Genomic DNA, 27,089 nt, shown 5'->3' with positions numbered 1-27,089 from the left:
CCAGAGACTTATTGTTGAAAGAAACTCTTTCAAAGGCACAGCAGTTCCTAATCGACACAAACTTCCAGGTGATCCAATACTGCAAAATGGTCCACTGAAAAATATTTTAAGAGCCATTCTAGACATCTTCCTTGTCTGTGAGCAACCGTGCTGAAATGGAGTTACCTGGAACTTACCAATGGAGATATTTCTTAAATAAGTTGTATGCAAGAAAGAGCAGAATTCGAAAGAGTTTTTCTAAGTGAATGTCAGTCTTTGGGACTAAAGTATGTAGTCGTACCTAATAATCTTTAACATGGATGGCTTTCCAAATTTTCATCCATGGGAAAAATTATGAAAATTCAAAAAAACCCAGAAACATGGCCCTTAACACTCCACCATCAACATTGCACTTGTCATAGGGCATCCCTGTGAGCAGGGAAATTTGTGAAGTCTAATTCCACACAGCTGTGTGCATCACAATTGTATTTCTTCTTTTTAACATTACAAATGTTCTTTAAAGCTTTCGAAGATGTCAATGCACTCATAATATTCTGGGTTTGTATGAGTTTTCTCATATCTAATATTACAGTTGAGCTCACATACTAGAATTTTATTCAGATCTCAATTTTCCATCTCTTTTGGGAAACTTACAGGAATTTAGTATCTCTGGTAGTCCTTCTTGTTAACATCCAGCTGGAGCAAACTAACAAATTCAAAAGTCACAGTAGGGTAACTGACAGAGTCCATTAACATGATTATAGAGGCTTATTTTATTTTGTAGACTCCCAATTTAGTCTGTCAATTTGCTATCTGTTTGCTAGATAGATGATACATGTCACATATTATGATGACAGGTGCTTTAATCAGCCTTTATGCCAGTGCCAGGATCCATGTCTTCCACACTTTCACCCCAGACTGGCAGGAGGCAAATTTATTTCCCTTCATTTCAACTACGGAAACATTACTGAGGGTTGGTAATAAAATATTATTTTAAGTTTGCAGGCTTGTCACAATATGTGAGGCTTTCTGGCAAGAAAAAAAGTAAACCAAAGTATCTACCCACAAAGCCTTACATTTCATATTGTGTATTCCTGGAGATGCAGCTTAGTATTTACAGAAAATGCAAAAAAAAAAAAATCTGCCACCATTTTATTTGCTACTGGCATTATGATGTTAACTGTAAGTACAAAGAAGCTATTTGACAACATGAAATTTCTCTTCCCTGCCCATTTAAACCTTCTCTATTAAGTCTCTGTTACTACCATGCACTGAATTAAATAAAAATATACTTACAGCTCAAAGTAAAAAACCCTTCCATATCCTACAACACATTAGGGGTAACTCTTTACCTTTTCATTACTAGGTTGCACTATGTGTATATTACATGTGTATAGATCAAAATCTGCAATCAGTCAGTAAGCTCAAGAGAAACATAACACTAAGACTGACCTGAAACAAGAACTCACGGTATTGAAGGAATTTAACCAATCCATTCTCATTCACACCAGTTTCAAAAGCTCCTTTCTAGCAATCTACCCTTAAATACCTCTAATTAAAGATTCTGATCTCACTGCATAGGAAAGGTTGTTATAATACACACACCTCACTTCTCCTTTGATCTCTTTTCAGTGAAAATTCGAAAGGAAATTTTTTATTTCTTCTAGTCTTCTATTGTTTGCCACTACATAGTTCCAAAACCTCATAAGCAGTATGATTGATCCTTAAAGTATCTTTCATTTAAAGAATTGAACACAGCTGAGAATATCATTGACCTGTAATAAAATTCAATCCTTTGCCTCTCAAAGGAAGTTCCGTTTTTCACTCTCAGCAAATGTTGTTGTAGTGGCGTGAAACTTGATCTCTGCTGTCTGCTTCAGAAACAAACCTTGCTTTGCATCTGAGAAATATAGACAAAAAATACAGTATGGTTCAAAAACTAGAGTTGTTGCTAAATAACAAACCACCAAGTAATAGACAATAAATAACATACTTTATGAAAAAGTTTACTAAGACATTTCTCTGCATTCTCTGCAGATTTCTCTGCGTTTCCACATCCCCGCTATACTATTTTTTATTCTGTTTTCATAATATTTTGGAAAATATAAAATGTTTTTCTTTAGATGCTTGGCAAATTAGTCTGATCCCCACTTTATTCTTTGAGCGTATTTCTGTTTTAATTTTCTCAGATACAAAATTTACTTCCCAGCCATGAAGATATCTCAAATTACTTTGCAATGCTAAATAATTGCAATCAGCTGTAAAGGAAGTATAGCTAATTCCTACCCTTCCCTCTGAGATGTTACATCTCCTAAACAGTTTGTTGGTACCTAGAGAGGCTGCTAATCTTCTATTGTTCTTTCTGCAAAAGCCTCTTTTCTAAAACCATCTTTCTCATTCTTTAGCCAGTGAGATGCCTTTTCTTGTTTCTAGATCCATGAAGCTCAAAATAAAACAAAGGATTCAGCTCAGATTCTAAGAACTATTTTTTCTAATATTTGTCTAAAGACCTTATTGGAGAAGGAAGTTAAATTCCTTCTGCCTCCCCAGCTAACTACTGGAGCCATTTTAGGAGAAGGTGAAAAAACAGGGAAAAGTAGGATCCTCTCCACATTCTTCTAATCAGCCCAGAAACATGGGTTCTCAGGAAATGGAATGTCAAGCATAACTTCACTAAAAGGATTTTGCTTTTATGAACTATTCTATGTTTGAGGAAAGTATAAATGCATACATTTAAAAACATCCAGTTTTTAAGTAGATCTATTTTGAACATTCAGGAAGTTTCAGTATTGGCTTTACTCGTCAGACTTTGACAGAAGAGTATATGAGCTATGTTATGATGAGACAAAAGTAATATGAGTTCTCCTTTAATCATTTCCCTTCAAGATTTTTTTTTCTTAGCTCTCGACTTTTTTTCCAAACAGGTTTCATTTTCTTATGTCACTGTCCCAGAGTGAAAACAACACTGCTTGTCAATTTTCATTGTGAGCACTCAAGCAATGCCCAGAATTCTGATTTGAAAACTCTTGTCTACCTAGTTTCAAAAGATATGTGGTGAGAAGCAGGTATGAGTTTCAAAGCTGGAAACAAAGTCAAAATATCCTGACTGTCTTTTATTGAGTGTCTGCTTTTGAGTAAGTCATTTCCCACCCTTGCTCAAGCTATTGACATTGACTGAGGAAAGGATATATCTATCCACTAATAATGCTCACAGGAAAACTTTAATTGAAAATGACAGTTTTTGTGTACAGGCTGTATTTTGGATCAGCTCCCACAGAAACAGGGAGGAGAAAAAAAGAGGATGAGGAGAAAAAAAATGATGAAGCCTTTTGTCATCAGTTACACGCAACAAATGCATGTCCCAAATCTATCAAATCAGATTATCGTTTCCTCTGATTCTATCTGGAAACTGTTACCAATTCATTTTACAGCATCTCCTTTCCATTCTCTATTCTTCTTTATCAAATAAAAGAAATCTATACATCAGGGAGGATAATGAAGAAAATAATTAAACGTTCTGCTTGTAAGTACCTGGAAGAAAAAGTAGACATAAATAGCAGCCAACCAGAGTTTGTCAAGAACAGCGCTTGTCATAACAATGTAGTTATCATTCATCACTGGACAGCAAGCTCTGTATGTTGGGGAAAACCAGTACATATCATATAGCTTGAGTTCAATAAGATTTCATAAACTGTCACTCAAACTAAAGTCTGAGAAAACCACACTCAGAGTACTTGCCAACAGTACTTGGTGAAACAGGATGAATGAATCACAGGGATGAAATGAGCAATTCTGCAGGGGTCTATCTCAATTGTACATTCATTCATGGCATTTAAGATTAAATAGATGGCACGTTAAATCTGTAGACAACACTGAGCTGGGAAGAGCAGAAGTCTGTTGCAGGACACAATTAGAGTTCAGTATCGTTTTGGCAAACAAAAGAAATTATTTCTCTAAAAATAAAACAGCTGAGTAAGAAAAAGTGTGAGGTTCTAAGCAGAGCAGAAATAATCAACCAAGTATATATTGGAATTGAAACCAATTAAAGTAATGATTCTTTAGGGGAGATTAAAACAAAACTAACAGAAAATGACTGAACGATATCATATTGCTGGCCAAAAGTTAATATTGTGTTTCAGTCACATCAGAATGAGCACAGATGGTAAGACATACATGAATTTTTCCTCTGTTATACTCAGAAATGGTAAAAAATGTTCATTAATAAATAAGAATGTGCAGAAAATTATAAAATATCCTCCACAAGGAAAGTCTAAACGAATGAGTGTTTAAAAGATTAAAAAAATAAACTATAGTAAAGAAACAGATTATTCTCTGTATCACCATTGTGTAGAACAAGACATTGTAGGCTTAAACTGCACAAAGGTTAAAAAAAAAATTATCAGAAACACCATGTGGAGATGGTGACACGTATCCACCCTTCACTGCAGGGCTTTCAGGCCACATTAGTCAAGTATCTGTGGGGACTGATCTAGCTGTAGTTACCATACTGTGGGTTCAAGGGGGCAAACAAGACTTTCTGGTATGTTCTTTCCTGCCATCCAGTGCTTCACTTGCTGAACTCTTTGACACTGTTTGGCTCAATATACAGATGCATACTGTTATTTCTATCATGTGGTTATGCAAGTCATCCTCATTGTTTAGAAAAGTGATGTCGGTTTCATCAAATTACTAAATGTTATTGTGATTCTTTTTCTTAATATGGGACAGTAATGTCTCTTGTACAATGTATCTGGCATAGAGGCTGAAAGTCGTCAGTCCATGCTGTGACTATTGTGACACGCAAATTGATTCAGCTGTAATAGGATAGGCATGAAAAAGCATTAAAAACCCATAAGCTCCCCTCTTAAAGTAGTTAAGTGTAACTGATTTTAAAAAAGAAAAGTTAAAAACTCAGAGGTTTTGAAAAGTCAGCAGGTACTTGGAGAAAACAGAATAAAAACAACTCACACTTGTAAATTTAGCTTTGCAAGATTCTCATATGTACAAACAGGCAAGCCCTGAAGCCTGCTTAAATGTGACAGGGATTTTTTTGTAAGCTAAGGTAAGATCCCTGTTTCCCAGCAAAGCCAAAAGAAACTTTTCAGCAAAATAAATGGATGTGACATTACATAAAACACTATTCTAACTGGGGGAAAGTTATCCATTGCTAACCATAATGCATATCAGCAGCAAATCAAGATCATTTACTCATGATCCTTGGAAATATTTATGATACGTGGCATACACTGAAAAGGGCTTGCAAGGATGCTAAAGTGGCAGCTCCTTATCCTACCAAAAGGAGGTAGACAAAAATCAAACTCCTAAAGGCAACACACTCAGCATTAACTGTTCACACCTTCATCTTGCAAACCCTGGAAAACTGGCCAGAATTGTGAATCCATTATTCCTGAATCCCAGCGGTGCAGGTTAAGAGGCATGAGCTATATAGTTAGCTATGGGTTAGTATTAGCATGAACATAGCACAGTCATCAAGTTTTGAGTTAGTTCAACATGTGGTTTTGCTTAAACGTATATATGTGTTCTGGGTTCCATATCAAAGCTTCTCTCTGTTACAGATACCTTTCTTGACTGACTTGAAATACACTATTTAAGGACAGTTTATAAAATTAAGAGAATTGTCATAATAAAAAAGCATCATCACAAAAATTTAAGCTGAAACAAAGTGTTGGGGGGATTGGTCCTTGTAATTGTTAAACCATAGGCAAGTTTTGAAGTAAAATAAGTTTTCAATATAAATAAAATTAATCCAGAATATTTTGTTTGAAACTGTCCACACAAAATATTCTGATTTTAAAAATCATTATTATTTTTTACTATATCTTCCTGCCATCAGTTCATATCTGGATCTACATCTTGGGATGATAAATTCTTTTCTCAAAAAAGTGTGCCCATCTGGGAAAAGAAGCAGAAAGAGATGGTCTGCCTCAGCAACTTAAGAACTGCTGGCAGAACCAGTAACAAGTCCTATGTGCTGAGGTCCAGATAAATTGTCCATTGGTTATTGCCTTAAGTGGGATTTATGTTTTATTCCCCTAAAGGAATCCTCTACTTTTTCATTCAGAATATCTGATATATAATATCTCAAATATGTAATATATCTCAAATATAATATCTCAAACCTGCAGCCCAAAAAAACCTTCCCACCAAAGTCTTGACTTGTGGTCTGGATTCCATTGTGGGTGGTCAGCCCATTCATTTTGCTGAGAATCAGATCCTATAGTTTAACACAAGAGGGAGGTTTTATGGCCTTATGTGTCTAGTGTTTAGAATTTTGATTGGAGTTTTAATATATTTTACATGTGAGACAGTATTTTAATTTTTAAGCACACTTCATTTAAAAATCAATATTTTATTTAAGACTCAAAAAGATAAGCATCTTCAAATATGTACTGCTCCATTTTTATCTTCTCTGATGATTATGGTTAGACTCCAGAGAAAAGAAATGTGGAAGACAAGCATTAAGCATCTTAACAGCATTAGTCTGAACTGTGAGTGTGAGTATGTTAAAGGACACAATTTGTAATGAAATCTTACTTGCTGGTCTTAGACAATGTTTCAGTTGTTTAATTAATATTAAAAATGTGCATTCTTAAGAAGTTACAATATCTCTAAAAAATTTCATTGCACATTCATACATTTGCATTTAGTCCTCGAGCTGTTGTCAGTTAACTTAGAGTGCCTTAGAGCAAGGGTGAGGTTTTGTGGCTACATTCTTTTCCTACAAAAAGAATAGATGCAGAGACCATTATAAGATGCAGAGACCATTCAGTAGCACAGCAAGAGTGTGGTACTTATTTTTAGGAAATGTACTGAGTCCAAGGACAATAAAGTTGAACTCTTTCCAGGGAGGCCAGGGAAGCTACCTATGGAAAGTAGAAAATGACAACATCCCAGATAGGTGTTGCATGGCTGGTATCACATGCGTTGCTCTGAAATGGTGTTGCTTCTGAGCTCAGTTTGGAGGCTTCCACCCTCTTGCCTACCCTACGCGCTGGATGGCCAAATGGCATGCCAGCTCTGTGTTGCACATCGAGCTCCCTGAAAAGGACTTGTGGCCAAATGAGGGCCACCATTGCAGGCCTGCAGTTTTGTGAGGATAGTTTCAAGATAGAAAGCAAGGCTTTCAGGTTACACTGTATATATACCCCTTCAATAGTGTCACAACTGAATTAAAGTTATCTTTAAAGTTACATTTTCAAGTTATTCAAGTTATCTGGTAGTTGATTTGTGACTTAGTGCTTGTAAAAGTAATTGGGGTAGGAGGATTTTTTTAATCCTTCCTGATGGAACTACTTCCATCACCATAATCGGGATTTATTTCAGCTGATACAATAATATGAAGCCAAAGAAGAGAACTCAACAAAACAGAATATAAATCAGAAAACTGCACATGCATTGGGATTAACTGGAAGCTGTTTGGCTGATAGCTGTAGAACAATAGTGCAGAAGCAACCTATGAGCTTGATGATACACCTTTCTAAAATTAATTTCCTTATATAATGTGGTGTCACATGAGATGACATATATATTCATCTCATTATATCTCTTATAACCTTGGTTTTTAATTTGCTTTAGGTTTTTCCTCCAATCATGCTGTCATGATTGATGTGACTAAAATGTATTCACTTAACTAGTTGCAGCCATTACAAGATTCTTTCTCCTTTACAAGCAAAAGGCAAAATAATTGTAAATAAATAAAGACAAAACCAGGCAAGCTATCCATTTGCCCAGGGAAATAGGTTGCTTTATGAAAGTTCCAAGCTATTGCACTTAAAAAGCTAGTAAATGAACACTGTAGTTTTCAGTCTCTCTGTTAAGATACTGCAGTAATGAGAGCCATTATGAGAAAACTTAATGGAGGAATGAACACCCCTGGGGTTTCTGTCCTTCCTTTTCCAAAGTGTTACTTTTTTGTAATTTTTTTTTTTTTTTGTATTTCCTGGATATCTCAGAGGTCATCAGCAATTGATATGTCTACTTTGATGTCATAGGGACAGAAAACGTTTTACCTAACTGACATTATTTAAATTAAGTAATTAATTAATCTGTGTCATAGCAAGTTGAAGGAGGTTGTTCCACTTGGTATCTAAAAATTGTTAGATACCTTAAGTTGGACCGTCTCATTCACATTGACAGCAGCAAATACAGGGAAGAGGAATGCAACAGAAAAAAATCTCATGTCCTTGGGCACTGAAATGTAGAGTTTGAGCTATGCTTGCTTCTTTTCCACCTTGTTTTCTTTTTGCTTACTCGTGCCCATATAGATATGCATACAAGCATACACAATCACCAAACTGCCTTGCTCAGCCCTACAAATAGAGTTGAAGTAGAAAACGTTCAACAAAATGTAAAGAAGTCAAAATGTATTCAACTTAAGTTTAAGCAGCCTCATACTTTTCATATTAGCTCCAAAGGGTGTAATATAGATACAGCACTGCTAAGTCTAAGGAAGTCACAGTCAGTGACTATAAGACCCAGTAGCTTCCCATCCTCACAGGATTTAAGGGAGATTTGTATGTTCTTGGTGAGTATTCTATCAAAGCTTTAGATTGTGTGGTTTGTAGCAATGTGTGCTGGTTATTTGTTTTGGCTTCTTTAAAGAGAATTACTTTTCAGTAGATTGAAAGTAAAATTCATTGTAAGTCTGGTGACTTCAGAGCAAGTACTCTGGGTCAACAGTTAAATTCTGAAGTATTCTGAGTGCCATGAGAGCACTCAGAACTTCAAAAGAGAAGTACTTCATTATGCTGCAGATGAGGGAATAATTTGACCTTATTGCTTTGGCATTCTGTATATCTTTGGTTTAAACGAGTAGGAAATCTCAAAATAGGAGGTAAAGGGTCAGGGGTTACACTCATGATGTAATTAAAGTTGCAGTCTTAGGGTCTGCCCTTTAAATGTTTCTGTAGTTTAAGGCTGAAATGATTTAATACGCACTTCTATATTTGGGAAATTCGGATGGTATGAATTCCAAAATGCACGCGTTACAGCCGAGTTACTTTAAGATAAAAGGTTTTGATCATGTGTGAGAAAAGCAAATAGCTTTTGGGTTAACGGACCCCACGCATAAGTCAATCATTGTAATGCCATGTTGTTTGAGTCTGTATCGCTGTTAATTTTTCAAAGAAGATTGGGGTTAATGACATGTTAAGATAGTCTTCAGTTCTGGCAAGTCTCAAAGCAAATATTTGTTTAGTACTGTCAGACAGTACAAAGATAATGACATGCTAAGTGACAGGGGAATATTCTGAGCAGTCGGTGAGTTTGAAATTATAGCTTTGTATCCTTGAGTTTTCTGCCCTTGCAGCTCTCTGCTCTGCTCCCTGGTACCCTCACCCGAGGACCAAGAGTGAGTCTCACTAGTTGTAGAGGACACTACCAGAGCACAATATATCACCCTGTAAACCTTTTTTCAGACCTATGATAGGCCAAAATCTTGCTTCTACTAATGCAAATTTTGAGCCTCTACTGCCATTTTCATATCTTTCTAAACTCAAAAGCTTTTTCAATTTAGAGAGCAGAAGAAGTACTGTATCCGCTGGTATGCTTTCCCCTTTTTTTTATGTCAGTAAAAGAGAAGATAAATCTAAGACTACAATAGCCAGTGAGATCTGATGTTGCAGATGTCTCTCGTTTTCTCCACTAACACCACAGACAGGTGAGAAAACAAATAGGGATTTCAAGCCTCAGACCCCACTGGCCAGGAATAATGAAGTGATCTGGGCATGTGGGCTTCCCTGTGTGGGCACTGCACAGTGTTCAGCCTGAAGGTAACAGATAACCCACATGTACCCTGGAAGAGACCTGACAGAGCAGCGTGGACAGACAGTCCTCTGAGAATGTACTTGCCCGGGTTCTGTTTCTTGTCCTGACCTCAGCTGAGACTGGGCACAGCACACAGTTTCTGCTTATTCTTGTACCCAAGTGCCTCCCTCATCCACACATACCTTCAGTACATTCTCAGCTGGGTTCCTTACCTCATGAGTCATTTTAAACCCATGTTTCTCTGCCTGCCTGCACACACTACACTCTTTCACTTTTACCTCAGAATAAAGAAAGCAGAAGAGAATGTGCCCAGGAGATGCTTGGCTCACAATGCTGGTTGTAAACATCTCCCATAAACCTGAGGGGAGGACTGTGAGGATAGCTGCTCCCTCTGCGTGGGGCCATAAGGATGGGTGGCCTAGCTCTGGCACCCCACAGTCCTGCTCTAAAACAGACTCAGTGCCAGAGTTAGCCAGTGCCAAGCCAAGAGTACATGTTGGAGTGCGTGGGAAGGGAGAAAAAGGGATTTCTGCCTGTTGATTCCACATACCCAGAATCCGGCACAGCTACTCGAGGTCAACAGTATGCTATGGCCAGGTGGGAATTCTGTCCCTACAGATGTGTGATTACAATCCCAAACAGTAGATTTCCAGTCTTAACTTTCCAGCCTATTTTACATGAATAGGAGGCCACCTTCCAAAGTGTTTGTCTCATTCAGCTAATTGAGGCCCGTTTTACAGCCCACACACATAGCAGCTCTTATACATGGACATAGTCCTATTGAACAAACGTGAGCTGTTTTCCATGCAAAACAGCTAAAAAAATGTACAAAATACACAGTGACTTCATTAGAATCTATGGATTTTATTTATGCATTTAGACTGCCATTTCTTTTCAGCTTAGTTTTATTATAGTTTCCACCAAGTTTCTGTCTGAATCTATGTATTTTGTGTTTTGGTCCACTTCTTTCACTCCCAAGGCTCTAAACATAGCTCATTTCAGCTCATTCTGACAGTGTTCTCATATGCTTTATCTGTTTCCTATTCTATTCTAAGCTATTCGTGGTTTTTTCCACCTGGGAACAAGGTCAATCTGCTATCATAAGGCTTCTGTCAAACATTTTTCCATCCCTGCAGTGGCCACTAATTTCCCTAGCCTTCAAATAACTGAGTCAAATGTCTTACCTTTTTCCATCTCCTAAAGTAGCATCACACAGAGCACTCCACTGATGTAGACTAAGTTTATACTTGGTTATTGAGCTACAGACCAAAGGCGGTCCATAAACAATTATGCCAGTACATTTTTTTTAATTGACATTGGCTAATTAAACTTATAAGGCTTCATCATACTAGTCTAATGAGCTATCTTGATGTGGGAGACTCTTGTGTCTTGTATTGTAAAATGAAACAAGCTTAAAACAAAAGACCTTACAGTCTTCTGATAATATATAGAAACATGCTAGAAGAGTGAAAATAAAGAAATGCACACCAGAAGAAGCTTTAGAAAGGCTCTTGTGGGGCCCTTGTTCTACCAACTCCCCCATTTTCCTACAAAGAGAACATATTTGTGCACATGAATGTAGAACTGAGCCTTAAGACATTAAGGTCTTTGCAACAGGTATCTTTGTTTCTCTACAGTCATATTTCCAACCTTCTCTTTAAGAAGATGTATATTTTCTTTTTCATTTACTTGCTTCTTTTATTTCTTACCTCTAACTCGTCTGTGTCCTGTTCACCACTTTCTTCAGAGAACCACAATTATGCCCTCCCTGTAAAACTGAGATTAACCAATGAGAGAGGAGAAAGCTTTTCCATCTTGCTCACAGCTGGCACTTCAAGGGACCTGACAGGAGTGTTTGTGTCTGACTTTTCCTTGTTTATCTAATCATTTGCTCTAATGAATCTTTGCCCATGCGTTGTTTATGTACAAACAGGTTTTATGAAAAATCACACCGTTTGTAGCAATTTATTAACTCGAATGAGGCTATCTTAGCTAATTGAATTGTCTAAAATGTTTCCTTCAACTCTGGCCAGAAGCAAAGATCCACCAGTAAGTCTACTACCTGGTAAAATACGCGTAGCTAAATTTTCTACAGCTCTTGTTCGATGAAGAGGCCTCTAAGGGTTTTTGCCTTTCTTCACAGGTGCCACCAGTTCTTCTGGACAAGCAGTTTTCAGAATTTACACCGGATATCACACCCATTATTCTGGCTGCCCACACCAACAATTATGAAATCATAAAGCTCCTTGTGCAAAAAGGGGTCTCTGTGCCCAGGCCACATGAGGTCCGCTGTAACTGCGTCGAATGCGTCTCAAGTTCAGATGTGGACAGCCTCCGCCACTCTCGATCCAGACTCAATATCTACAAGGCTCTGGCGAGCCCATCGTTGATTGCTTTGTCCAGTGAGGATCCTTTCCTTACCGCTTTTCAACTGAGCTGGGAGCTGCAGGAGCTGAGTAAAGTTGAGAATGAATTTAAGTCGGAGTACGAGGAACTGTCACGGCAATGCAAACAATTCGCAAAAGATCTCCTGGATCAGACACGGAGTTCCAGGGAATTGGAAATTATTCTTAATTACAGAGATGATAATAGCTTGATAGAAGAACAAAGTGGTAATGATCTTGCGAGACTGAAACTGGCAATTAAGTACCGTCAAAAAGAGGTGAGTGCTGGAGAATATTTAAGCTTATTTTCTAGTAGTAATGTGATAGATAATAGCTTGAAATGCATCCTTTTACCTGAGACAAATTGCTGCTTTATCGTTTTTTGTTCTACAGTGTCTCTTCTTTTATTTTTTTTTTAATTAGATGAATTTGAGTAGCTGTTATAGTTTGATAATATCAGAATTTAAAATGTTCTGTTATTGCACAGATCCAAATAAACAATTTTTTTCCTTTTTCAAATGAAGAGACATAGTCTCCAGAAGTTGTGCTCTAAAGAGTTCTTCAATAATAGGATGAGAAATATATACAGCATACTTCAAATTAACTTTACTTGTATCTGACAGGAAAAAGTTTCTATGCGTACATCTACAAAATACTACAGGTAGATGTACAGAGAGATTTCTTCAAAAAATAGCTGTTAGAAAAGGACACTGAAACATAAGATTATTAACAATTCACAGGTCCCCAAAATTTTGGCAGTCATATTCTGTTTTATAAAGAAACCAGAATGGAGATTACCTGAGTATTGGTTTTCGTGACAGTTAAAATGTCATGAGTTTGCTTCACTCATGATATAGATATGCAGCTGGAATCAGAGAATCTCTTCATCTCTTTAAAAAATATTCTTAAGTTATTATGTGCATGCAAAAGCAAAAGAATCAAGATAGAAAAATTACTTAGGATGACAGTTCCTCTGATATTCCCAAAATTTCACTTGGTCTGTGCTCCTCATCATATCAGGATGTGGTTTTTTTGTCTCATTTGGAACTTATGCATCCAAAATCAGCTGAACTGTGGAAGTGTATAGGCAAATCAAATGCTGTTAATAATTAAATATTACTTGTTTGTATAAAATATGGCAAATGCTTAAGCAACACTGCTAAATCTCTGTTCTGAAAAATAGAATAGTAATTACATTAATATATTAAGTCTGCTAGAAAGGTTTGATGGAACAATAACCAAACATAATGATTCTGTTGTCTGTTTGAAGAACAATATAGTAATACTAAGAAGTTATTGTGAAATACTGCTGGAAAAAGATCTCAATTGATCTCTGACTTTGTAAGTCTTCTAAGAAGCATTTTTTCCTTCAGGAAAAATATTTGATAGTATAATATTTTAGGCAACATACTCACTAACTTTGTAAGTTATTTTCAGTTGGTACTATTTCAGACTTAACGACTGTTATTTTTTACAGCGGCATCTGATTGCTGTGCCTAATTAAATTGCAATAATCCATCTTATTACACTTCATGATTCTTCAGAATATGAAAATTAAAGCAATATTGATTTAGGGAAATAATTCCAAATCAGTTGATCCATTGAATTTTACATATTTTTGATTTCTGTAAGTATTTCTCACAATCGCTACCATTTGAGTCTCCCTGAAGTAAAATCAAGTTTTATTAAATTCTTTTTTCTGTCTTCCAAAATGTATTACTTACTAGATGCTGGAGCTAATAGTAGCCACTGTAACTGATGAGTCATTTTGTTTCTATTGTAACAGTGTTTTGAAAGCCAAGAAACTTACCTCAGCCGTAACGAATGCTTGGATTCTGGCTGTCCTGTTGCGTAGGGATAATGTTGAAAATAAATCAGATAGGTCTATTTCTTGTGTTAAGGACATTACAGTGGCCACTGAATCCAGCAGTCTCCAGGGTCTGGGGATTCTTTTTGCCAAGGCACTGCAGCCAAAGCATCAGCCCAGGCACAAGCACACTGACTGTCCTTACTTACACAAGACCAGACCCTAGATTGCCTTCATTCCATTTTGTCGTGCTTGTTCCTCCCTGATCCTTCCCACCCTTTACCTTCCCCCTAAACATCCCATAATAAATTTTACATAATGCTACAAGACCCCTCTGATATCCCATAGCAATTGGAATTTCCCGGTAGTCTCATGAAGCCTATCAAACATAACATAATACTCACAATAATGATGTTTTCCCCTCCTTATGATTGGTTACAAAGTTGAGGTTGACCCTTCTTGAAGCAGTTTCAGCTGATCCTTTAAAGGCCCCTTTGTCAGAGGCTAAAGGTCTTGGTCTTCATCATTGTCTCTACTACAGTCTGTTTTCTGTGTTGAATTTATCACTTTTATTTCTTTCTATTTGTGTTACACTAATAAACTCTTAGACAGATAATTAAATGAACAAATAATTCAATGAATCAGATGCTTTCACATTTCATATAGCCTTGCATATAGCCTTGCATCCAAGGTAAGCTTGATGGCAAGCAGCAGAGCAACTTACAAATCTTATTTTAAAAAAATATCAGGAAAAAAGTTTGGGCTGGATTTTATCTAGTCCATTAATGTATTATTTTGAATTTAACCTGTTTAAAAATACCGTTTTGGAGTGATACATCTGTGCTATGTGTCTCAACTGCAGACAGTCAGTTCTCCACCATAGACTTTTTCTGTTATGACAACACCAAACATCAATTTGTGGTTTTTTGATGCTATCAGTTCTAGTTCTTGTTCTTATTTTTTTTCCTAACTTGCCTGCTATCCTGCAAAGTAATGACAACAACAAAAAAAATCAACCCAAAACCTTCCAACAAAGCAGCAAAACATATAAGAATGCATTGTCTTCCCTATTTTATCTTAGCACCCAATTGTAATATCTCAACCTTTATTCATACTATTACCGAAGGACATTGTGATGTTATTTTGAGGCCTGAGGTCAGAGCTCCATGAGTAAGCAATCAGGTCAAGTTGTTCAGAACATTCAGTCTACAGCCAGAAATCACAACTAAAAGTTAAAAAAATGATGAAGAATGAGGACAAGTAAAATAGGGACATGTGTCCTTTATATTGCTTTTACAATTAATTGCTCAGAAGTTAAAGATTACTTTTTTATAATTCCACTTGGCATTATAAGGAAGTGAGTGTGAAACACATTAGAACTAAATTTTTTAAAATGACTGGAGTAGGTTTTGGATAATATTACTTGGTTTAATCTAAAAGACACAAGACTAGGTAGGAATGGAAAACTGAGGATCAAACGAGTGACTGGTGAAGAATTTTCATTGTGTAAAGAATGGAAAATGGACAAACATGAGAAATTATAGTTATCAAACTGGGAGTTGTTCAGGAGCTCTCAGAATGACATAGCGTTTGTTCAAATGTAGATCTGGAAATTCTTTGTAATGAACAGAGAAAGGCTCTTAGAACCAAAGTTATTAACCAGTGCTTGATGTAGTGATCTGCAAGCCCCAGGTACTACGTCTGTATTGTCATCTATGGAAATTAGGAAAGCACATTTATTCTCAGAGCTGTCTGCATTGTTCGTGCTCACCAGGTTCTACCTGAAGTGAACCTTCCCCACAAAACCAAAAAATTTATGTCAGTTGGATTTGAGGTTCTCCACAGTGACAGGTACTTATCTTCTGAATTTCTGTTCCTTTTGCAGTTGCCACAATAATGGATCCTACTGTCAAGAAACAGGCCTGTTTTTCTGAGTTGTTAACACCTGCAGAGCCTGAACTAGCAAAAAGGCAGAGAAAAAGTGAGAGTGGGTTTAACAATTTTACATAGTTAAAGACATTTAGATTTAACAAGGCTTTATTAATAAGGATTTCAGGGAATATGTTTCAGAGAAATGGTCTTCAAACTAGCTTGCTCACTTGCAAGCAGACAAGAAGTGAGATAGCAGCATAGCCACGTGGCCAAGAAGGCCAACGGCATCCTGGTTTGTATCAGAAATAGTGTGGCCAGAAGGACCGGGAAAGTGATTGTTCATCTGTACATGGAATTGGTGAGGCCACACCTTGAGTATTGTGTTCAGTTTTGGGTCCCTCACTACAAGAAGGACATTGAGGTGCTGGAGCTTGTCCAACAATGAATGAAGCTGGTGAAGGGTCTACAGAACAAGTCTTATGAGGAGCAGCTGAAGGCACTAGGGTTGTTTAGTCTGGAGAGGAGAATGCTGAGGGGAGACCTTGTCCTTCTTTACTACTTGAAAGGAGGTTGTAGGGAGGTGTGTATCTGTCTCTTCTCCCAAGTAACAAATGACAGGACAAGAGGAAATTGCCCCAAGTTGCACCAGGGGAGGTTTAGATTGGAGATCAGGAAAAACTTTTTCACCAAGAGGGTTGTTAGACACTGGAACAGGCTGCCCAGGGAGATCAGTGGAGTCACCATCCCTGGAGATAAGATACATAGCTGAAGTGCTGAGGGACATGGTTTATTGGTGGGCTTGGCAGTGTGAGTTTAGTGGTTGTGCATAATGTTCTTAAAAAATTTTTCCATCCAAAATGATTCTACAATTCTACAACTCTTCCATACAGGAACCACACATGATGGATTAACTGTTTTCAACATAAACCTGTATGTTCTCTTAAAACACACATAAATGATTACTGATATGAGCAATATAAAAAAATTATTAATTGGTTAATTAAATCTTAAATACAGTAATATGATTCTCACATTTCATAGATCAATTCTCATTTTCTAGGAAAATTATAAAAGTCATTTGTTTCTGATAATAAAAGCCATCTGTTTCCTCCTGCTGAAAAGAGGACGTTTCAAAATTCAATTATCAGTTTTTCACTAGTTTTCTATGCAAAATAGAGGCTCAGTTAAATGGAAATGTCTCACAGTAATGTCACAAATTCAGTGAAATTTTCAATGCAAATATGTCAAACCATTTCAAATCTATCATTCCATGTCGATGTCTAAACATTTCAATAAAGTAAGACATTGTTTGACTGCAATTCTTCTTACTTCACTTGGACTTTAACATTTTTGACAATGCCATGCTTATACCTAATATTGTATCCATATTGTATTATTATACAAAGCAGTACAAATATGATAGAAAGCAAAAATTATTCCTTATCAAAATTGAATATATCAACAATGCCTAGAGAAAATAATTTTCAAAGTACTGAAATGAAAAGCTGCCATGTTCTTAGTAATGATTTTTAATATTTAAACTGCCATACTGTTATGAACATTAACTTTTAATTCCGTTATGGAATATAAAATCTATCTGGAAATGCTGGAATTTTTTGTAGAGTTCCTCTAGCAGTAATACAGTTTAAGAGTCCAAGTCAAGCTTTGTGACAGTCTCGGAGAGTATAACTTTCCTTTGGAACCACAGATTGATTTTGAGTAATTTTAGTAGCCATTATAATGAATTTCTCAGTAAAAGTATTTCAGATGGAAACACTTGAATTACTGATTTTGCAATCAGGAATGACTTTGGAAGCATAACATCTAAGAATTATTCCGTGTTTTAAAAAACTCCACACCTGAAAAATAAACAGAAACAGCGCAGCCATGTGTTATCAGGTCACTGTGTATGGGAATATTTGTTAGAAGACTGGAAAGGTGCAGTCAGTATTTATGTAAAAAATAACAAAACCCCACAAAAAGGGGACTCGGATAATATTTGGACATTTTTAACACCGAAGGAAGTTGTGTTTAGTCTATGAATCACATAAGTGAGAGGAGTGATGTATGCCCGTTTGCGTCCATGTCTCCAAAAGACACATTTCTGCAGACTCTCAGCCATAGTATTCAAAAACTTTGATAAACATTTTTCCAGGCAGGAGCCAGGTGCTCCAAAACAGATCATAGGTTTGCTTTGTAAATCATGTAAAAATCTCAGTGTTTATAGATAAAGACTCCACAGATTGTTAAATAGCATCAATTACGTAAGTAGCTTATCTGCTACATTTAAAGGCTTACTCTAATTTTTTATATATTACCTCAGACATCTAAGTTAACTTCAGAGACATTTCTCTCTGCTCCCTTGTCAAGGTCAGGAAACAGCACTTCAATTAGAATTACTTCACTAGGCAGTGATAATGTAGATGCAAGTTAGACAACTTACAGTGTCAACTCCAATTTCTACACTGTGGTAACAGAGATTTCAGATTCTGAAGGCTCAGAGCACGCACAAGGTAAAATGAACCTCGGCACTGACTTTTTAATGACGTCTCAGAAGGCACCGATAACCTTTGAATGCTGTATGCTGCACACAAGTTGCAATCTTCTCATCAGTATTAAGCTATTCATGAACTGACAGCAATGTCTTTTTATTTTGAACACTTTCTTGAAATACTTAACTCAAAGAGGAGGAGACTTGCTGTAATCTCAGTTCCTTTTCTGCATCTTCCTTAAAAGAAATGTTACTGAGATGTCTGTCTCAAGCAGAAACAACCAGCAGTGCATATCTCTAACCAGCAGTGCACAACCCTTCTCTTAGGATGTGTCTGGCAGCAATAGAAGTTGGCTTTTGGTTTGAAGGAATCGTTACTAATATGCAGCTATATGCTATATGCATTACTAATATGCAGCTTCCCAACAAAACTGTGGTAGATCTAGTACCATTAACTATTTTTTTTCTACTTATAACAACATCATTTTAAAGAAAAAAATTCTTCAACAGGATGGATAAATAAGGTAGTGCACAGATTTCCTTTTGAGTGTAAACACGTAACTATGGGAATTTACAGGCCTTTTTTCTCCCTCCATATACTTGCTAGGTATTTGGCTGCTCTTCCCACCACCCCTGCAAGAGCAACTAACCCACAGCTCAGGACAATCCGTTTTTCTGGGCAATGAGCCCTGGACTGAGCTCTGGAGGGGTTTGCATCTGCTCACTGCCTCCACTCCTCCCATGGCCTCCATCAGTCACTCCTGACTGCTGTGCCACCCCCTCTCTTGTGCAGCTCCTCCTTTGTGCTCCCCACACCTTCACTTCTCACTGCCAGTCATTTTGGCAAAGACCATGAGCTTCAAATACTTTGTGTTATTTCACCTCTAGGAACTACCCTTATAGCATGAAGAACTCATCAAACTCATAGAGGAGTATTTGACTCCTTTCTATTATTTTTGTTTCTTAGCTCCCAGGGCACTCTTAAGCAACTCATCCTCTCTTACATATCTTGTAGGAAGTCCTTACACAAAGCCTTCTGTCCTCCTGACCAAGATCTAACCTTTTGATGCCTGTGCTAGGTGCAATGGGCCTAAGATAGAGTGACTGCTTAATCAGGGCACATTTTAACATGCTGGTTGAAACTTCTGCGTGTTGTAGCAGTGTGACTTTTTCCACTGCTTGGCAGAACTCTCTCCATTAAAATAAATGTTTATTGAACAATAAAACAAGGCAGCCAAAGCAAACTTGTTTTATGCCTGTCTGCTGATTCTCTTAATCTACCTCCTCTTTGCTCTACCAGATGTCCACAGAACATTTTTCTCTCCTCTCCCTACCCTTTGGTGGTTTTTTTCTGTAGTCCTTAGCTATCAAGATTAAGCTAGTAAAAGGTTTCTTCATCCATTGCCTCCATCAATATGTACTCCCATTATCAAACAAAAGATTTGTGACAAAACCACACTCTTGTTCTATGAACTGTCTCTTGTGCCTCCAAAGAGATCATATTTTCATTCCAGCTTTGGAGTAGAGAATCTAAATTTCACAATTCCATAGAAAAATGAAGAGAGACGTTCAATATTGCGCTAGTATAACAAACAGGAGATTATGTTTCCGAGAGTCATATAGCTTTCAGGTTTGACTGTTGGCATTTGAACTTCTAGGGTATTTTTCACACTAAAGTGAAAATGTTCACACAAAACTGTTAACAAGTCCTCCTTACAGAGACACTTTATTCTGCAAATAATAGAATGACATTCTTTCCCACTCCATTCCCTCTTTGACAGATCATCATCAGGCCTTCTGCTTTGGAATGATCCATCAGTGTCTCCTATTCCTCTTTTACCAACTCCTGTCCAAAGACTTGATAAATTTTATGTGCACTGGGGTTATCACAAGTAGTAGGAATTTGCCAGCATTCTGGTAATGCTCATTCACAAAATCACAGAATCACAGAATCTTAAGGGTTAGAAGGGACCTTGAAAGATATCTAGTCCAACCCCCCTCCCAGAGCAGGACTATCTAGAGTAGGTCTCACAGCAACTTGTCCAGGTGGGTTTTGAATGTCTCTCTCTTTGCTCCTTGTCCTATCATTGGCCATCATTGAGAACAGCCTGGTTCCATCCTTATGACACTCACCGCTTACATATTTGTAAACATTACTGAGGTCACCCCTCAGTCTCCTCTTCTCCAAGCAGAAGAGCCCCAGCTCCTTCAGCCTTCCATCATAAGGGAGATGGTCCACTCCGTCATCTTTGTGGCTCTGCGCTGAACTCTCTCCAGCAGCTCCCTGTCCTTCTTGAACTGAGGGACCCAGAACTGGACACAATATTCCAGATGTCGTCTCATGAAGACAAAGTAGAGCGGGAGGAGAACCTCTCTGGACCTACTGCCTACACCCCTTCTAATAAACGCCATGATGCCATCGGCCTTCTTAGCCGCGAGGGCACATTGCTGACTCATTCTCATCCTGCTGTCAGCACCAGCACCCCCAGGTCCCTTTCCCCTACACTGCTCTCTAAGAATTCATTCCCCAATCTGTACTGGTACATGAGGTTATTCTTTCCCAGATGCAAGACTCTACACTTGTCCTTGGTGAATGTCATTAGACTTCTCCCTGCCCAACCCTCCAGCCTGTCCAGGTCTTGTTGAATGGCAGCACAGTCTTCTGGTGTGTCAGAACTTCTGGTGTGTTTTAACTTTGAGCTCTTGCAATGTATTTTTTCATGGCTAGTCCAAATACTAGAATAGCTTTCAGTCAATAATTTGGATTGAGACAGCTGAGAAAAAAACTCCCTTGTTACACAATATGTAACTGCTTTAAGGTTTCCCTTTTTGTTTGTTTGTTTGGTTGGTTGGTTGGTTTGGTTTGGTTTGGTTTGGTTTGTTTCTTAGCAAGCCCTGGACTTGAGAATTGAGATTGCAAACACTTCTTGTACACATCACATCCTGTAAACTCCGCATTAGGAAGTGTTTCAGGGATTCAACAGATGAACAGTTTTCCTTTCTTTAATACCTGTATTTTCTGAGTCACATCTATCAGCCTTATGCCAGTCTCTTTGGGCTTGTCAAATTGTAGGAGAGATGTAGGAATTGAAACTTCCTTAAGGTCTTACAGGTGAGGTATATGGGTAAGCTCCTGTTAAACTCGCTGATTTAGAGTCAATGGGTCCTAGAACATAATCCAGCTGAACAGGCAGTAGTAATCAAATTCATTTTCCAAGCACAGCTGTCTTAGTGTTTTTTGAGATAAGCTAAGCTATCTGAGATGAGTAAACAGAGCTGGTAGATATGGCACAATACCTACAGGCAATATGTGCCTTTCTTTCCAGACCAGAGACCACAGACTGGAAAACTTCAGGATCTCTGAATGTCTGTGTGTAGGTAACAGAGTTATATCTTCAGATGGAAGGTAAATTTCTTCCTAGGATCCGTTCACTGTCTTAATGAGATAGTCACAAATGATGGGAATTTAGGTAAGGTACACTACTTATATATGCCTGAATTTATGACTTTCAACCTCAAACTGTATCCATAGTCTGTAGTGGTTATTCATGGAGGGAAATAGACACTTCCAGAATATTCATTCATCTAATCTAAATTGAGGTTGTTAATCCTTTGCAGCTATCTTTGTCTAGTCAAGAGAGGTCCTGAGGACTGTTTTAGATTTAATTTTGAGCAGCTTAAGTTAAAATGGAATTTATTTCAACTTTGGTATCCAGTTTTACAATATTCAGAGTTTCTCTGGAATGCTGCCATCTACTAGTGACAGCACAGGAAGGACAGCACGTTTGGGCATCACTATCTCATACTGTCACTTGCCCCTCAATATATATACAACAGCAACAGGTGGTATTTTTTAGAGAATATAACTCACACATTTGTGTGTTTTAGTAAGGACTGATTATTTTCTTTACTATCCATTGATTTATCACTATTTTTAATAGTTCAGTACAACTACGTACTTATTCTGAAGGAAAGGATTTCCTTGTCCTATATATATGTGCTTGAATAGCATTTTGACAGTGCTAATAACTACTTAAGGTGCTGTGTTTCTTTACCTCATCTCCGTTCTTGCCTGACACATGGATCCATCAGTATTGCTTCTCAGTTTATAGTTTCATTCTTGGCTTGAATTCTGTAATCCCTGTGGAATCTCCAAATAGGGTGTTTTATACTTTTTTTTTTTTTTTTTTTTAAATCTGCTTCAATTCAGGTACTGCCATTCTAATTTGATATTTACTGCTTCCATTATTGCATTTATATCAAATACTCCTCTAGTGAAAGAGGCAATGTTTTAGCAAGGCAAAAGGCTAAAGAAACAGTTGCTGAGATATTTTGCAAAAATAATACATTTTGAAGAAAGAGTTTTAAGAAAGTGAAAATTCTTTTGCTAGAGAAACAATAGGCTTAGCTGTTAGTAAGCACTTGAACACAAGCAAGGACTTGATAAAGAAGAATTTTACAGAATATTTTTTAAGAACAGGGGAGATCCAAAGGTGAATGCCTGTGGATAAGAGAAGAAAGAAACCCAGAGCTGAGCATCTTCTGTCATGTTATTTATTACATCAAATCATGCTTTTATGTTTTGAATGTGTTTCGTTCCTGAATAATGTTGGGAAAATGTGAAAGTCATCAACATTTGTGGGAAAGACCAATGCAAATCTTCAGCAAGTATAAATTGCTGAAGGTCTACAAAGTGCAAAATGCCTATACCCCATTGCTCAGACACAAGATTTAGCTCATTATTTTTTTAGGTGGTTGAAGAGGGGATGGAAATGTTTCACTCTGCCTGCTGTGCAGAAAAGATAATAATATTTAATTACCAGGGTAATGTAGTCATTTAAATTAGAGGTTGTTCCAAATAGCTAACCTTAAGGGCTTCATTAGCAGCCCTGTTAAGGTTCACAGAAAAACATGACTCAGTTATGCAGTGTTTGACATTAAGACAAACTGAAAGTGTAACACAAGGTAAAAAAGGTTTGATACATCATTAAGAAAATTAGTTCAAGGCTTAAACTAATTTTCTTTTTACTTATTAATAGCATGCAGAAGGAAACTAGAAATAGCCATTCCTGTAGTGTGTTTGGCTGTGAGTCCATGACTTACTCCACATAACTTCAGGTATTTAACTAAGGTACCTATGTCAGCAGCCTTTGCCTTGGGTCCCTTCATAGTTGATGGGAAGAGACAGACAACTTGAGACTGCAATGTAGCCATCTAAGAATAAAATAATTTTTGTCACTGCCTATGCTACTTACACTTATTACAGAGGAGACATGAGATAAGTAGACATGTTTTATGGGCTAAAAAGGAAGTAATAAAATCCTTTGAGAACACCATGTAGTTTCTCGAAGGTAGGTAACATTGGGGAAAAGCCAATTTTTAAAAAGTCTTGGTGTTCTGTTCTGAAAAATGGAAAAGCCCCTTAAGCTGAAATAGATGAACCTGTTTACAGAAATTCCTTTTAATGCATTGTGTGATTTAAGGGTCTACTTTAGCAGGTTAAGTTCAGAGACCAAGTTTCCTCCAAAGCACTATCTGTATTGTTTATACACAGTTACACATTTAGACTTAGTGATCTTAGACTCACTCTCGAATTTGCTGGAGGGGAAAAACCTAAACAAATGATCTTTAAGATCCCTTCCAACCTTAACCATACTATGTTAAAAGTCTGTCATACTTTAGGGATAAGGCCTCACATATGCGATTTGGACAGGTCATGTTTGAGTTATAGAAATATTCCAACAGTCTCAGATCTGTTCTTCCTAAGTTTAATCTTTCCAGACACAACCTACATGTAGATTAAGAACCAACAGTTTCAACAGAAATGTGTGAGCATCAGACTTGACCGGACTAATGTCAATAGCTAATGTTATTGAATCTGCTCTATACTTTTCAGTGAAACATCTCTTTGACCACCATTATCAGTATATCTACCTCTCAAAGGAACTGGCAATGTGTCCTTGAAAGATAGCTTTGATAGCTGTTTGCATAGGCAACATCTTCCTAGCAAAATCACTTAGAGGCCCCTATCATGCCATGCTAGGACTTTTTTCACCAGTATACAGATGATGATTTCAGATTTCACCTGGAGAAATAAGCATCACACAAAGCTGCATTTCAGAGATTTTGCCTGAGGGAAAAATTCTCAATTTTACATTAAGACTCTTAGGAGTAGATGGAGAATTTTACAACAAATAACTATTGTTAAAGCTATGACAGCCTGCAAGACTCTACTTGTATTGAGTCATTTTTTCATCATGATTTCCAATTTTGGAAACCTGCAGCAAACATTCAAAATCAGCAAAAATATTGCAATAAAAGCCAAAACTTTTATATGAACTGAAAAAATATTTTCTTTGACTGCATATGGCCCTTTCCTTAACACAAATATGTTAGTAAAATCTCATTAAAGGTTGAGTAGCATAATCACACCTGAAATGAGAGAGATCATAATTTTCATTATAGTAAACCAAGGTTAGGTCCTCCTAACTTGGCTGTGAAAAATTGCTCTTTGCTGTGAACTAAACTTTGGCAAAAGTAGTTTGGGAGTAGGAGCATTTTTTGTTTCCAGTGAAAAATCTTTCCTTGCAAATTACAGTGCACAAATCATGGTTAAACAAGACTTTGTCAATACTTAAGACTATTGAATTGAAAATGGTTTGCTTTTCTGTTGCAAGCTTTTCCATTAGAGTATACATACCTGAGCACAGAAACACCACTTGGAAACATACTAGATTTGTGGCCAAAGAGATTTCTTTTACCTTGAATTTTGCAAGGTTTTTGACACCATTTTTCATGATATTGGTGTATCCAAGTTAGAATGCCACAGTCTGGATGGAAGAAAAAGACGGGTGAAAAACTGGTTGGGTGGTCAATTTCAGAGAGTTAATGGGCTGTACTTTACCTGATGACAAGTAAAACTCTGCAAGGATCTGCACTGTCCCAGATGTATAAGTGACCAGGAGAAGATCCAGTCTTGAAAAGTTTGCAGACAATACCAAGTGAGAGAGAGCAGTTGATATGCTTAAGGCAGGGCTGCCTTTTAGAGACACCAAGACAAGCTAGAGGAACAAGCTGACAGGACTTTTAAGGGTACAAAAGAAATATCCCTGTTGCTATTAGTATTGTAGCCATACTTCAGGCATATTTAACTTTACATATAGAACAGCAAGTTTGAAATAACCAAGAAATATGAATTTTCAAATTATTTAGGAAGGAAAAGGATGGATCGCTTTAAAATTATGTATTACATCAGGATGAGATATTAAACTGTTTAATTTACAGATGTTTTCCCCCCCAAGAACAAAACACAAATAGTTAGTATTAGAAATAAAAGCAGTAAAATCAACAGCAAAAAATTGAAACAATGGCCTGTTTCCCAATTGCATATTATTCTCCCTCTACTTTTTTATGCCAATTCAAAACATTTAGGTGAAAGTTATTGCCCCGTAACTTTCAAGCAGAAACATATGGCAAAGAAGTTCTTCTTTCCTTCCTTCCTTCACAAATGCAATTAATGTAAATTGACCATAGTAATAATGTTGCCAACAAAATACTCTGCCAATGCAAACATAAATATGATTCTCTCGGCCTCAGGTTCTTTGGCTTTTATGGTCCCTCTGTTTCCCTGGAAAAGCTAGATTTTGTAACAGGTCCAGCAAATTCTGTGCTTCAGAAAAAGGAAAAGTTTTCCCCAGAGCAGTAATGAGATCTGCCATCAAGCCTCCTTTTCAAAACAGGAGAGATTTTGCCTTTGTGAGTTGTCAAAGTTAGAGAATTAAGAGGTTCTTGTGTTAGAAGCTTTGTTGCATTTGCTAAAATTCCCCACCAAATAAAAACTCCCAACTCTGATATATTATCTTTGAAGTTCTGAAATGAAGCACTAAAGAAATTCACAGTTAAAATTTAGAGTGCTATTGCTGTTTCCCTGCACAATTACAGAGCATTTTAGTTGACATTATAGTTTAGTATGGATTGTGTTGGCTGCCATTCTCTCTGCTTCTCATTCAAGTGTTTGGATGATGAAGAAATCACAGTTTTGTTGTGTTGATGGAGGCTGGAGTTGGGAGCACTACAGCTTCTGTCAGGATTGGAACTGACTGGCAGAAGAGTAGTCAGCAGTAAGTAACCCCCCTTAGCCAGGGGATATTTTTGGAGTAAATTTAAGAAGAATGTTTGGTAAAGAAGAGATCTTGCTTTCCTGATTACACTATTTGTAGTTATTAATGTGAGACCTTTACCACTGCAGGCCAGGTATTATGAAGAAAAAATAGATACTCAACATGACTGTAGCTCAGGAGACATCACCCAGGCTGCCTGTGGGTCAAGGCAGAAGTCTTCCCGTTGGCTGATTTCATTAAAACCTATATGTGTAAAGTACTTACACATAAGATAGGGGATGGGAAAGGTACACTTGCTCTCTAAATTGCACGTCACATAGAAATTTCAGTGGTTTTGTAGGTTTGCTTGGGATCTTTATTCTGTATTTGCTTATCTTTTACAGTAAGTTTCTTTATTATTAATTATATGTCTGATTCTCTTATAAATTTCAGTTTAGGGAATCACAATTTCATGCATATGATCAGGATATATCTGCTTAACACCACAGAAGAGTGCAAAGGAAGCAGAAGAAAATATTCCTACAGAGTACCAGTGAGGCATCTTTCACAAGAATTAAGGAGCAGCTTGTTCTTAGAAATGTACCCTTTCTGACTTACTGGAGTAAAAGCTAGGGCATGAATCTTAGACAGTCAGTGACAACAGCCTGTGG

General features: G+C 37.2%; 1 protein-coding gene across 5 annotated transcripts in view; it reads left to right on the top strand.

Moving 5' to 3' along the window:
* Positions 1–27,089, top strand: part of TRPC4 (transient receptor potential cation channel subfamily C member 4) — a 150,141-nt gene that overhangs the window by 70,353 nt on the left and 52,699 nt on the right. For all 5 annotated transcript variants that reach the window (XM_061994004.1, XM_061993997.1, XM_061994013.1 and 2 more), the window contains one exon: positions 11,909–12,427. In XM_061994004.1, coding sequence (XP_061849988.1) covers positions 11,909–12,427 — 519 coding nt within the window. The remainder of the gene's footprint in view (positions 1–11,908; positions 12,428–27,089) is intronic.

The sequence above is a fragment of the Colius striatus genome, chromosome 1 (assembly GCF_028858725.1).
Source record: "Colius striatus isolate bColStr4 chromosome 1, bColStr4.1.hap1, whole genome shotgun sequence".
Classification (NCBI taxonomy): domain Eukaryota; kingdom Metazoa; phylum Chordata; class Aves; order Coliiformes; family Coliidae; genus Colius; species Colius striatus.
Note: the sequence above shows the minus strand (reverse complement) of the source record. Positions and strands in the feature narration are given on the sequence as shown.